Source organism: Talpa occidentalis, unplaced genomic scaffold, assembly GCF_014898055.3.
Source record: "Talpa occidentalis isolate TD23 unplaced genomic scaffold, MPIMG_talOcc4v2.1 talOcc4.7, whole genome shotgun sequence".
In the NCBI taxonomy this organism is placed as follows: domain Eukaryota; kingdom Metazoa; phylum Chordata; class Mammalia; order Eulipotyphla; family Talpidae; genus Talpa; species Talpa occidentalis.
This window is the reverse complement of record NW_023605083.1, coordinates 53,621,379-53,634,686: the sequence shown is the minus strand read 5'-3', so window position 1 is coordinate 53,634,686 and position 13,308 is coordinate 53,621,379. Positions and strand designations below refer to the sequence as shown.

The 13,308-nt window shown below is 47.7% G+C and overlaps 1 protein-coding gene across 1 annotated transcript in view; it reads left to right on the top strand.

The window, feature by feature from the left end:
• The window catches only part of CORO2A (coronin 2A), a 47,215-nt gene that overhangs the window by 24,792 nt on the left and 9,115 nt on the right, over positions 1–13,308 (top strand). Inside the window, exons 3-4 of the mRNA XM_037494129.2 lie at positions 9,895–10,011; positions 12,616–12,765. Of these exons, the coding sequence (XP_037350026.1) occupies positions 9,895–10,011; positions 12,616–12,765 (267 nt within the window). The remainder of the gene's footprint in view (positions 1–9,894; positions 10,012–12,615; positions 12,766–13,308) is intronic.

Sequence of the window (13,308 nt, the reverse complement as noted above, 5' to 3'; positions counted from 1 at the left end):
CTATACCCATTCATGATCAAAATTCCTAACAAATTAGGAAAATGATTCCTACATACATGTAGGAAACAGAATTAAAAACTTTCCTTTGGAAAAATAAGAACCCTACAGAGAAGTAGCAAATATAGTTGAACTGACTTTCCTTCTCCTGGACCCACCAGTTGTTAACATTCTGCCACATTTGCTGTTGTCCCTTTTTCTACCTTTCTCTCCATGTATGTAGAAAAGTGTCATTTCTGGTCCAGAATACAACTCATGTGTTATATGTAGTTGCCATCTCAATCTATTTTATTTCATAATAACATTGCTTAAGTAGTAAGGGCCAGTTTTGTAGAATATTTCTAATTTGGATTTGTGGAATTGCCTCTTCGTGATTACATTCACCTTGTGCATTTTGGCAAGTGACACATGTGGGATGTTGCATCTGTGATTCATTACACGGATGACGTGTTGTCATTGTGTCTCATCATTGGTGATATCGGTGCTATTTGGTCTCTGTTAATATGGCACTAACATCATTCATAAAGAAGGAATGTTAGAAATGTTCCTTTAAAAGCAACAGTAAGATAAAAGGCCTAGGGCCTAGTAAGACTACAAAACAAATTCTTGTGGTGGTAATTCCTAATGAATTTGGAATAAGTGGCTTAAAAGGATCCCGTGTTTTGTCTACTGAAGCAGCACACATGGGCACACAGGAGGTGCTCATAAATGTTCATTGATTGAACAAATTATCAAATGATTGTTCATCCAGATAAATAAGGAAGGCATAATTGGCAAAGGGGATGGCACCAGCAAAGGTTTGGAGGGGGGACTGTACATAGAATGTTCGAGAGTAATGGAGAGCGCAATCTGGCCTGAACAAACAAAACTTCTGTGAAGGGAATGGAGGGAAATGCCCTGGGGAAGTGGATAAGGGCCAGACCACAAGGGATGTGGTCTGGTCAGAATGTCAAGATGAGACTGTCAGCTGTGTTCCAGAGAAAGATGCAAATATATGTTGAAGCTAGGAAGAGATGACTATAAAATGGAATGTACAGAATGACCTAAAGATCAGACTTGGAAAGACCCCTGAAGAGGGCCCATTTGACTACTTGTTCCTCCTAAGTTCTGGATTCTTTGAAAAGATCGTGTCTACTAAACCAACTGCATTCCTAATGAAATAATGTATTTGTTTTCCTGATTTTTGCTTCTTGAACTCTTTCATCCCTACCACAGTTTATTATTGGCACAAAATCAGGAAGTGACTGATCTGAGGAAGATAAATGTGTGATATGATATGAGTGGGGAGAAGGGACCTCGTTTGGTTAGGATGATCAGAAAAGGTCTTTCTGTGAGACTACATAAAGCTCTAGAGGCAGAGCAATTAGACAGGATGAAGAGCAAGTGCAAAGGTCCTGAGGTCAAAATGGCTTCAGTGTGTTGGAGAAACCCACAGGTGTAATAGTGTGCCACTATTCTGAGTCTAGTGGGAAGCCACAAGAGGATTGAAACTCAAAGGGCCTGTGCATCCTGATCCCAGATAAAAGCCTTGAGGCTTTTTGAAATATCATAATAGTTGGAGGACACATATTAATTGCTACTGTACCAGACTCCTAGAAATCCAGTCACAACAGGAGCTAAAAGCCACTAATCAGAGCTCACACCTGAGTGTCCTAAGGCAGATTCTGATTCCATGGGGCCAAAGTGATGCCGGAGAGTCTGCATTCCAACAAGCTCCAGAATCTCAAGATAAAATACAGGACACCCAGTTAAATTTGAATTTCAGATAAACCTCAGAGATCTTAATTTGCTTATTTTTTTTCTTTCAATTTAAGCCATCTTGCTTTGAGGTCTTTGGAGATGCACATGCAATTGTAATTCCCCCCAGTGGTGACATCTTATAAGACTACAGTACAATATCACAGCAGGATAGAGATCCAGGCCATGGTTTTCATCACCAAGATCACTCATGTTGCCCATTTATAACCCTGGCCACCCCACTCCACCCCACCCCCTGCTTAATCCCTGACCACGACTGATCTGCTCTCTATTTCTGTACTTTGCTGTTTTCAGAATGTCGTATAAGTGGAACCCTACAGTATGCTATCTTTTGGCCTTGATTTGTTTCACTCAGCATAATTCTCTGGGGAGCCATCCAAGTTGTTGGCTGTATCAATAGTTCATTCTCTTTTATTGCCAAGTTGTACCCATGGCCTGGATGCACAGTCTGTTTAACCATTCACCTGTTGAAGGCCATCTGGATCGTGTCCAGTTTGGGGTTGCCACCATTAAACCTGCTGTAAACATTGGTTGGTAGGATTTTGTCAGTAAGTTCCATTTCTCTAGGATAAATGCCCAGGAGCTCAAAGGCTGGTTGTAAAATAGTTACATGATTAGTTTCATAAGGAACTGCCAAGCCCTTTTCACACTTCTTTTTTTAGTATGAGGAAAATATTGCATGAAATATTCTTTTTAAAAAATGTATTTGCAGTTTACCTGAAATTCAAATTTCACTGGGCACCTTGTATTTTTAGTTGCTAAATTCTGGCCTCCCCATGCCGAGGGGATGTCTGTGCTGCTGATTTGCAAACTGTATTTTCAGTAGCTTGCCTCCAATCTAGTTCTTTTTATAATGATGAAAACATTTAAGACAGAAAAATAGATTTAAAGCACTATAATTAACTCTTCTGCACGGATTCTAGAACTTTCAAGAATTTTCTATTCTTGCTTCTTTTATCCCTTTTCTTCCTTCTGAATTATTTCAAAGCATATGCCAGCATTTTGTCATCTTTGCTCTCCCCTTTACTCCTCCCTACCCCCCACTACAGTATAGGGATATTTTCAGACATCACCACATTGCCAGGATCACAGCTTTGACAATAAATCTTGTGTCACCTGGATTCCAATTCATATGAAAATGTCCCTGATTGCCTCATAAATGCCTCTTGGTGCTTGGTTTATTTGCCTCAGTGTCCAGAAAGTACCACACATTGTATTCAGTTGATGTTTTCGAAAAAGTGGCCACCTCCCAGGTGAGGGAGCAGCGGGAAGAACCCACAGGTGGTCTCCCCACACAGCACTCCCCCTGGGCAGACAGGCCTGTGGGCCCTTTTCCATTTTGTAAGCAGCATAACACAGTGCTCAGGTTGCTTCCTTCACTAGCCCACAGCCTGTGTTTCTAGAAAGGGAATCCGAGTGCGGAGGGAACAGGTTGGGCCCTGGGACATTGTTGGAAATGAACCAGACTGAAGGGCTGAATGAACACCTGGCCTCCAGGTGCCTGAGGGGGGAGGCAGGGATTGCCCCTTTGTGCAGATGAGGAGGCTGAGGCTCAGGGAGATGCCTTCCAGGAGCCTGAGCCTGAGGATGAGGCCCCAAAGCTAGAGCTCAGGCCTGGGTGCAGACTTGTTCTCCATATCCCACCTGCAGCTCCTAAGTCTGCCTCTGCTTTACCTGGGCTCCCTGTCAGTTACCAGGGGTCATGCCCTACCCAGACACAAAGGTGTCAGCCCTGTGTGTGGCAGGGAGGAAGGGGCAAGCTAGCTAATCATTATGGAGCATGCACAGGAGCGTTGGAGTTGGCTTTACCATTGTGCACCGGAAGTGTCAGGTATCCCAGAGGGAGTGACCCTGCAGTCAGGGCTCTTGCTTCTGCACCCTGACCCTGGGCGAGCCTGTGGGAGGCAGGGAGGTACCTGCAGCCTTGGCAACCCAGGGCTGTGGTTAGGAAACAAAGGCAACAACAGGGAGGTCTGGGGACAGCCCCGCCCTGAGCTTGGGGACATGCCAAATTGGGGTCCCCACTCTGTCACCTGGCCTGCCGCTGAACCACCCTTTGGGTGTGAGGAGGGTGGACTTTGCTATGAGGTGTGGAGGGTAGAGAGGAAGGAAATCAGAGCCTTGGGGGTGGGCCTTGGGATATTGTTGGAAATGGACCAGACTGGAGGGCTGAATGAACACCTGGCCTCCAAGTGCCTGAGGGGGGAGGCACTTGGCTGCTGTGCTCAGTTAGACCCTTCTCAGGCCTGCATCTGACCTTACCACTCCCATCTAACTCCTCCAGCACTCTCCGTTGCCTGCAGATAAAGTCCTGCCTCCTAATCAAAATCCTTTCGCCTATCCCATTGAACATGGGACATTTTCAACATCAGAAATTCCATACCTGTTCCCTCTGCACTTGGATTCCTTTTCTAGAAACACAGGTAGTGGGCTAGTCTGGGGTGTGTGTGTGTGTGTGTGTGTGTGTGTGTGTGTGTGTGTGTGTGTGTGTGTGTGTGTGAAAGTCTTTTCTGTTCTTAGAACATACTTAAGAAATGGATACTGGGCCTCCCCAGTGGCGCAGCGGTTGAGCGCTGGGTTGTGAAGCTGCCCGCAGCCTCTGCTGCGCTGGTTCGATCCCCGGCTGCTCCCCGACCACCAGAGGAGGGTCCCACATGGCGCGCAGACCTCTCCTGCCGCCCGCTGCTCCCCTCAGCAGTGTACTTCGGTCCTTCTGCCTGCTCTGCTCCCCGCTCTGGCTCTGGTGAATTCTCTCACCCTCCCGCGCTTCTGACTGTACCCAGTGCTTGTATAAATAAATAAATAAATCTTAAAAAAAAAAAAAAAAAGAAATGGATACTTTGCCTTCAAAAATCCAGGGATCCGGTCTGGGATGGGGAAGGCATGTCTGGGGTCCCAAAGGACAGAGCTTGGATGAGAAGCAGAGGGTGAGGGATGGGGGAGGGACCACAGAGAGGCCATGCTCCACTCAAGGTAGAAAATACTTTCTTATTGTCAGCAAGGCCTGAAAGCAGAATAAACCACCTTAGGAGGAAGTGAGCTCCCCATCTCCAGAGGTGAGCAAGCGAGATTACCAAATAACATCTGTGGCTTGCCACTTCCAGCACTGGGCGTGCGCGTCTGTGACACACCCTCACACTCAGCTATGTAGTGGGAAGGGGCGGGCTGATGACTGACTCACAGCCCTCATCCTTGTGGGAATGTGATTTGCATTTTAGCAGCATGTGTGTTTCCAGGATTAGGGAACATTCTAGCGTCTATCCCTCTGCTCAACTCCCAGACTCCTCAGGGCAGCATTCCCACCCCTGCCCCACATCCCATCCCCTCTAGTCAGCATGTAACACATCTGTCCACATGTCAGTCTCTAGCCATGGACGCTGCACCAGTGAGTTTCCCCGCCCAAAGCCTCGCTTCTCTTGCCTGGCCTCCTCCCATCTCATCCTGCAGTCTCATTTCCCTGCTGGCTGTTTCAAGATCCTCCCCACTTAAAACCCACCCACGCCCTGGCTTTTTGTCTTGAAATGCCTCCCCTCCGCTCTGACCTCGTCAAAGTCTCTGCTGTAAGGAGTAATTCAAAGACCTCCTCCTCCCAGAAGCCTTCTCTGATTAATCCCCCAAGGCTCTGTCTCTGAGCCCTGAGTTCACTTCATCCTGCCACTCCCACGGACACAGATGACCCCTGAAGGTCAGGGACCCTGAGTAACTTGCCCTGTGCACACTACCTGGCACCTGGCACAGAGCAGATCTTCAGCAGAAGGCTGTGTGTGATGCTTATGATAACTCTGGTGAGAGGACAGCAAGAGGCTGACCAGGCAGTAAGAGAAACCCCAGTTCTGGCTCTGCCATGGACTGGCTCTGTCGCCCATACACACAGATGTCCACCCATCTCATCCCCAGCTTCTGCGTTGTTAAGGGGATACATGTAGCCTTCCTATAGTGGTTGGGGGGTGCATGAGGTTGGAGAACAGAACAGCCAGAACAAGGCTAGGCACATAAATGACTCCCTAAAGTATGATTCTAAAGAAAAACATTTTCAAACTTGTTCCTTATAGATGTAAGATGTGTCTGAGCTCATCAGCTGGAATACCATCAAGGCATTGATTTATTCACTGAGGTCACCCTGGGACCCATTGCCTGTCATTTGTGTAGGAAGAGAAGGGAGTCCCCTGCAGAGCACTTTGGCCTCAAAACAAGGACATCCCAGGGCGTGGAGCACATTAAAACTGGATAAACTGGATAATTGTGATCAGCTGCGAGGTGCTTACACCGTACTATGTACCAGCCCTTGTCTTTAACGCTTTACGTGTAGTAACTCATTTAATCCTCATATCTACCCTGTGAGGTCCTACTGCTGCTGCCATTTTGTAGATAAGGAAAGCGAGGCAGAGAGAGGTGAGATCACTGCCCCAGGGTGAACGGTAGCAAGGGCTATAGCAGGGATTTACACTCAGGAGCCGGAGACAGCCTGCCTCCCAACCTCTGTAGACTCTGTGCAAACTCCCTCTGCCTGGCCCTACCACCCCTGCTTCCATGTCCACCCTGGACCGTTGGGAGGGTCACGCGACCACAACTGTGCCACTTATGGGAATGGCACGCCCTTATGAGCACTAGAGGTCATGACAATGGCCTCATAGCCTCTCCATCCCAACAGCTGAGGTCTGCCCCAGAAGTGCCCCCACCCACCTGCCACTGCCCTCTAGGATCCTAATTCCTGTCCATTCCATGTGCCCCAAGGCAGTTCCTCAGAGACTTAGAGCCGCTGTCTCTCCAGGCCCCGCAGCCAACTCCTCCTCCCAAGCTAGTCTTCCCTGAGCTCTCGGAGGAGAGCAGTTATTTCCCTGATTTAGAGCATGCGTACCCCATAAATCAGAGGCCAGCCCTTGGCTGACTGTTGGCCTAATGGACAGAAAGGCAGAATTGCCTCCTGATTATAAATGTTCCTGCCATGACAGGGCTCTTAACAACTCGGTCAATAGCTAATCAGACTGGCTAATGTCGGTCCTCAGCACTAACGCTTTTAGGCAAAGAGCAAGCCTGTCGGCCTCTGGGGAGGACCAGCTATGCCTTATTCACAGAGAAGGAAGAGCAGCTGGCTGGGGCTGGGGCCTCTGCTCTTAGAGGCCGGGGAGGGGCACTGGCGCAAGCACAGATGCCTGTCTGAGCCTCTGAAGCACCTTCCTGAGTTGTGCATCCTCCAACCTGGGAGGCAGAAGGCATGGGTCTGATAGGGCTGTTGGGCAGTTTTCTTCCTGTCAGCCAAGGCCAACTAGCCAGTTAACATTTCCGAGAAACCCCAGGGCAGAAATTGGGGCATGGCCCTGGGCCAGAGTGTAAAGTCAAAGGTTCTGAGAGCAATAGTGTGGCCCATAGTAAAAGACACTGCACTGCTCAGGCCCTTTGACCAGGAAATGATCTAAAAGAGGGTAGAAGCTGTGTGTAGGAGGAAAGACAGGATTGTGATTCAGAGAGAACTGGTGCTTCCAGTTCTCACATTTGGGAGTCAGGGGCCTGTGTTCCAGCTCAGCTGTGCCCCTCACATTCCCAGTGACCCTGGGTAAGTCCCTCCTCCAATCTGGGGTCAGAGAGAGAGTTCTGGGATATATTAGTGATGCCTGCCACTGGTGCAGGATAAGAAAGTGCTATATGTACTTGTCCATCCCTGGTCCGGTCCTTCAGTTTCTGCAGTTTATAACAGATTTTTGGCTAATTCCAGAAGGACTCATCTTTTCAGAAAGCTGGGAATTTTGTTACTGAATATTTTATTGTAAAATTTGCACAATTTTTATAAGAAGTGTGGGAAATTAAAAACAAAAAAGAGAAAGATAATAAAAATGACCCATTTATCCCATCTAGAGGTAACCATGACTAACATTTTGGTGCATTTCCTTCTTGTTTTCTTTTTTCCCCCTCAGTTTTGATCTACACCCAAAAACGTGTGCATGCACATGCACACATATACGTAGAATTTTCATAGGCATGAGGTAATGTCTTATTGTGATTTGATTTGCCTTCTTAGTAATAAGAGATGATGAATATCTTATTTGAGCACTCACTACAGGACATCATGGTTTGACAAGATCTCATTTTCCCTTCCTTAAAATCCTGGAAGAAAGAGATTATTCACATTTTACAGATGTGGGAAAAGGCTTACAAAACATGAGTGGTGCATGCCACCATCCGATTTTAATTTTTGAAAGCTCACCCAACTGTAGGTGCTGAGTGACCCAAGGGCTGGGTGAGAGGTCTGTGGCTGGTGTGGAGACCTGAGCCAGGGTCATAGCTGGGTGCGTTCCCTCCAGGGCCTTGGCTCTAGTGCTGCCCCTGTTGCAGGGGGCAGCCAGTGACCCATCTTGCCAGGACAGGGTCCAATTTTTTTCAGCCATGAGGAGGCAGAACCATCTGAAAGTATTGGGGCTTTTGTCCATCTCCTACACATCACCAGCAAATGATACACATCCATGTTCTTCTCCCTCTTTTCTTTCTGTCTCTCAATGCATGTGAGTGTATATATATTTTTCTGAGCCATTTGAGGGTACATTACATCTTCACCCTTTACCCTGAAATACTTGGGTATTTCCTAAAAATAAGAATATCCTCTTCCATAACCGGAGCACATTATCGACTTCTGTAAGTTTGACAGTACGTCGACATTTAAAGCTACCCCCCATGTTCTAACGTGTCCTTAGAGAATTTTCAGGATGGGATGCAGTCTAGGATGAGGTGTCCAGTCTAGGATGGGGTGTCCAGTTCCCTGAATGGACTTTGGCCAATTTTCTTCCAAGCTGTCTCTTTCACTTAGATACAAAAATGGTCAGGGGAGCATTCTGCTCATGGGCCCCAGAACCTGAGGCCAGATGGTGGATATAGACAGAGTCTGTGTTGGCAGGCAAGAGCTGGAGTGTGTGTGTCCCTGGCAGCAGTTCCTGTGACTGATCTGGTGGGGTGGTTCTGGGTCCCAGGAAGTCTAAGTGTGTCAGTGCAGCCATCTCTGCTTCAGGGCTGCCTGGCATAGGCTGTGGCGCCCACAAGTCCTCCCAGCACCTCTGCAGGAATTCTCAACAGGAAAGTGGGTAGGGGAAGAAATGCCCTTTTTTTTTAATTGAAACAGAATTTACATACTATGAAATTCACTACTGAACACCATTCAAGTACGCAGTTGAATGAGTTTTAGTGTATTTACACCATTATGCAACTATCTAATGTCACCACAATCTAATTTCAAAATAATTTCATCACCCCAAGAAGAAACCCCATACCCATTAGCTTTCACTCCCCATGCTGCTTCTCTCCAGCCCTAGGCACTCACTAATCTGCTTCTAGTCTCTCTGGATTTTCTTATTCTGGGTTTTTCTTATGCATTAGTCAGGGTTCCCTGCACCAGGTACCAGGGGATGTGTTGATTTGCTCAAAGCAATGAAACCACATCTGGCACATCATCTAAGTGGAATTGTAAATTTGTATGGCTTTTTCTGTCTGACTTCTTTCATTTAGCATGTCTTCATACAGGTTCATCCATGTCATAGCCTGCGTCAGCACCTTATTCCTTTTTTTGGCTAAGTAATATTCCATTGTATGAATACACTACATTTTGTGTATCCATTCACATTGCTGATGGGCATTTAGGTTGTTTCTGCTTTTTTGGCTTCTGTGATCATATGAATAATGCTGCTGTGAACATGGGTGTACAAGTTGTTGATAGATCTCTGTTTCCCTTTATCTTGGGCATCTAGTTAGACGTGGATTTGCTGGGTCACATGGTAACTATGTTTAACCTTTTGAGGAATTGCCAGGCTGTTTTCCAAAGTGGATGCACCATTTCAACCTTCTCAACAGCAGTGTCTGAAGGGAAATGTCCTTTTATTGAACACCTGCTGTGTGCCCTGCCACACCTCATCACCTGTGATCTGAACATGAACCCTGTCACTGAACACGAACGTCTATCACTGCCTTCAAAGGGGTACTGAGACTCAGAGAAGTGACGTGACTCCCCTGGGGTTCACGCAGAATAAGTGGTGGCAGGGACCTGTCCCTTACACCCTCCTGTCTACTCAGTGATTCCTGGCTAACAGAGTGATTGTCCAGAAGCTAAAGAGGAATTAGCCCACTGCCAACCCAGCCCTCCTGGACTCTGTTTTGCAGACTGGAAAGTTGGACCCCCACTACCCAAAGGTCTGCGGGCACAGAGGAAACATCTTAGACATCAAGTGGAACCCTTTTGACGATTTTGAGATCGCTTCCTGTTCTGAAGATGGCACGGTGAGTGTCCAGGCAGCAGGCAGCTCCCTTTCCCGGGGGGATGGAATCAGGACTGGAGAAGATAAATCAGTGCTTGTCCTTGACTCTGGTGCTCCGACTCCCTCATCCTTTCTGAGCTGAGGTCACTGTGTGCCCCAAAGGGGGTCAGTTAGATTGAAGAAAAGTTCTAGGATCTGTGGGATATGGGACAACCCCTTTCTTCTCTGTGGGCCTCAATTCCCACCTAAACATTGGACATTAATTGCTCCCAAACAACTAATAAAGATCCAGTGAGATTCCTATTCCAGTGGGGAAGTCCACCTTTTGGGGAAAACTCTAAAATGCTGTGAAGGGCATTTTTATTGTGCCATTTTAGTGAGGAGATAAGCTTTAAGGTGATAGGTGTGGGTGCCTTATATGATCTGGACACTAACTGCCTCCCAAAGTTTTATTTCACCAACTTTTGATGTCTGTTCTGTACCAGGCATTTGTACCTGGTACCTGCCCCCACATTGTTCAGTGCTTTTATTATAATTTATTCTGTGCCCAATTCTAACACATGGTGCATGTGACTAAAACAAAAGACAGATATAATGGGCCTCCCCGGTGGCGCAGTGGTTGAGCGCTGGGCTGCGAAGCTGCCCGCAGCCTCTGCAGCGCCGGTTCGATCCCCGGCTGCCGGGCAAGGGTCCCACATGGCGCGCAGACCTCTCCTGCCACCCGCTGCTCCCCTCAGCAGTGTACTTCGTCAGTCTGCATGTTCTGCTCTCCCCTCTGGCTCTGGTGAATTCTCTCACTCTCCCATGCTTCTGACTGTACCCAGTGCTTGTATAAATAAATAAATAAATCTTAAAAAAGAAAAGACAGATATGATTAGTCATTAAAATAAGAATAAAAGTCATAGTTGACATTTATTTATGAGACCACTGAGCCCCTCAGTCTTCCTCACAACCCTACAAGTTGTGATATTTTTCTGATGGAGAAACCAAGTATCTCAGAGGTATAGCAGTTTATGGAGGCAGACCCAGGCTTCCAGGTGAGGCTTCAAATTCCTTCCCCTGAGCTATGCCAGTTTCCTAAAGAGCAGTAGTTACAGATGGAAGAAGTCAGGAAATAATATTAGAAATGCTGGCTATGGAGGGTCACAGCTTTTACTCAGAGCTGCCTGGCAGCCAAGGCAAAAAGGGAAATAGACTATACTACAGAACTCTTCATTGTCCCAAAGGAAACAGGCCACTTCATCAGGAGAAGCAGGTAGAAAAGTGTTTAAGAAGACGTGTGTGTATCCAAATAGGGCATGCTAAGAAGCATGAAGGACATTGTCTGCCTTGGTGGCTTCATGAAAGGTTCAGTAAGACCCTGTGAGAATTGACCTTGTCTCCATTGAGCATAGAGCTTCTGACAAGGTATCAAATATCTGACACTGTGCCCACTCCTGGAATACCTCTCCTTTCAGGCCTGCTTTGAAGACTCTCTTCAAGGTCTTTATTAAGTTCCAAACTAGCCTCAGTCACCTGCCACTGTCAGATTCCCCAGGCAAGGGAAATGGACACAACTAGTTGGGGTGGCAGTGCCTAACCCTAGGCCCTCCTGTGTGAAGTGCTCACCTGTCTCCTCCCTGGCCTCAGGACCTGAGGGGCAGGCATGACTCTGCTCTGAGGAGATTCAGTGGTGGTGTCCGTTCTGGGCAGGCACAACCCTCACCAGACTCTCCCGTCCAGAGCTGGCACTATTCTCATGATTTTAAATCCAAGATGACCAAAAATTAAGTATTTGCCGAATTGAAAGCAAGATGTACCTGAAAGCCCTATATGTCTCAGAGGGAAAGGGGATAAATACTCAGGTAAGGGCCTAGGAGCCCTGTAAGACAAGACAAGTCAGCACCCTCCAGGTTCCATCATACTCTGCATCCCCGCATCTGTAGACGCCCATGATGGGGGACTTACTTTCCGTTATGGAAGCCCCTTCTACCTTGGACAACACTGCTCTGGAAGGAAGTCCCTTAGCCTCTCACTGTGGAGTACAGGCCTATGATCCCACTCAGCCTGGCCTTTTGAACTTCAGTTTTTCTCCTTCCAGGCCATCTGAGGGGACCCTCTAAAAACAAGAGCCCATCCCTGGTTGGTCCTTCTCCAGAGATTGTGTTGGCTTTCTAGTGCCCCCCGAAGCAGTACAAACCGTTCTTGTCTCTGCCTTGGGCCTTGGGGCAGAGAGGGGGTAGACCACCATCTTTGCAGGATACTCTATACTGAAAGGCAGATTTACTCTGACATTCAACCTGGAAGTCAGATCTCTGTCTCCCCTTTAATCCCCGTATGCCTCCAGCCTCAGGTAATTAGGATGGCAAAGATGCCGGAGAGCAGATTTAGAGGCCCCGAGCTCATCTCCAGAGTCAACGCCACTGCCCCTTCCCAGATGCCACAGAGAAGAAATTGGAATAGAAAACCTTGACAAAGGCCCTGTACCTTTGAGATCCCCAGATGTTTTTCTATTGAATAACTGGTGGATATAGAAAGAGCTTCCCTGGCACTTCTGCTGGCCACTGCCGGTTCTGTGGCTTAGGGTGGGAGGGGGTGCCGAAGTGACCCTGGCTAACACTCCCCCACGCCATGTCTCCTCTAACAGATTAAGATATGGGACATCCCCAGGCAGTTTCTGGCGAAGAACCTCACAACCTACAAGAAGGAGCTGGTGTGCCACATGCGCAGAGTGGGCCTGGTGGAGTGGCACCCCACAGCCGCCAACATCCTTTTCAGCGCCGGCTACGACTACAAGGTGGGTCTGTGGATTGGCTTTCTGGGGCTGCCCGAACAGATGGCCAGACGGTGACTCAGGACAGCAGGAACTTACACTCCCACAGTCCTAAAGACCAGAAATCCACAGTGAAGGTGTCAGGGGGGCCATGCTTCCTTCAAAGATGCTAGAAAAGAATCCTTCTGTGCCCTTTCTAGCTGCTGGTGGCCCAGGCATCCTCAACTTGCAGCTGCATCACTGTGATCTACTATCTGCCTCTGCCCTCACATGTCTTTCTTCTGTGCGTCTATGTGTCCTCTCCTTTTCTTAGAAGGACCCTGTTTCTTGGGCTTAGGCCCACCCAAATCCAGATGTCCTCACTGTAGCTAATCACGCCTGTAAAGAGCGTCTGTTTCCAGATAAGGTAATTAGGATGGCAAAGATGCCAGAGAGCTGCTGATTTAGTGGTTGAGCATGAATTTTGGGTTAGACTTTCAACCCCTTAATCTGCCTGGAGGGGACAGGCTAGACCCTGCTCCAGTGACTAGCAAAGTAGGGGCCATGGGCCCTGCGAACTGGGAAAAT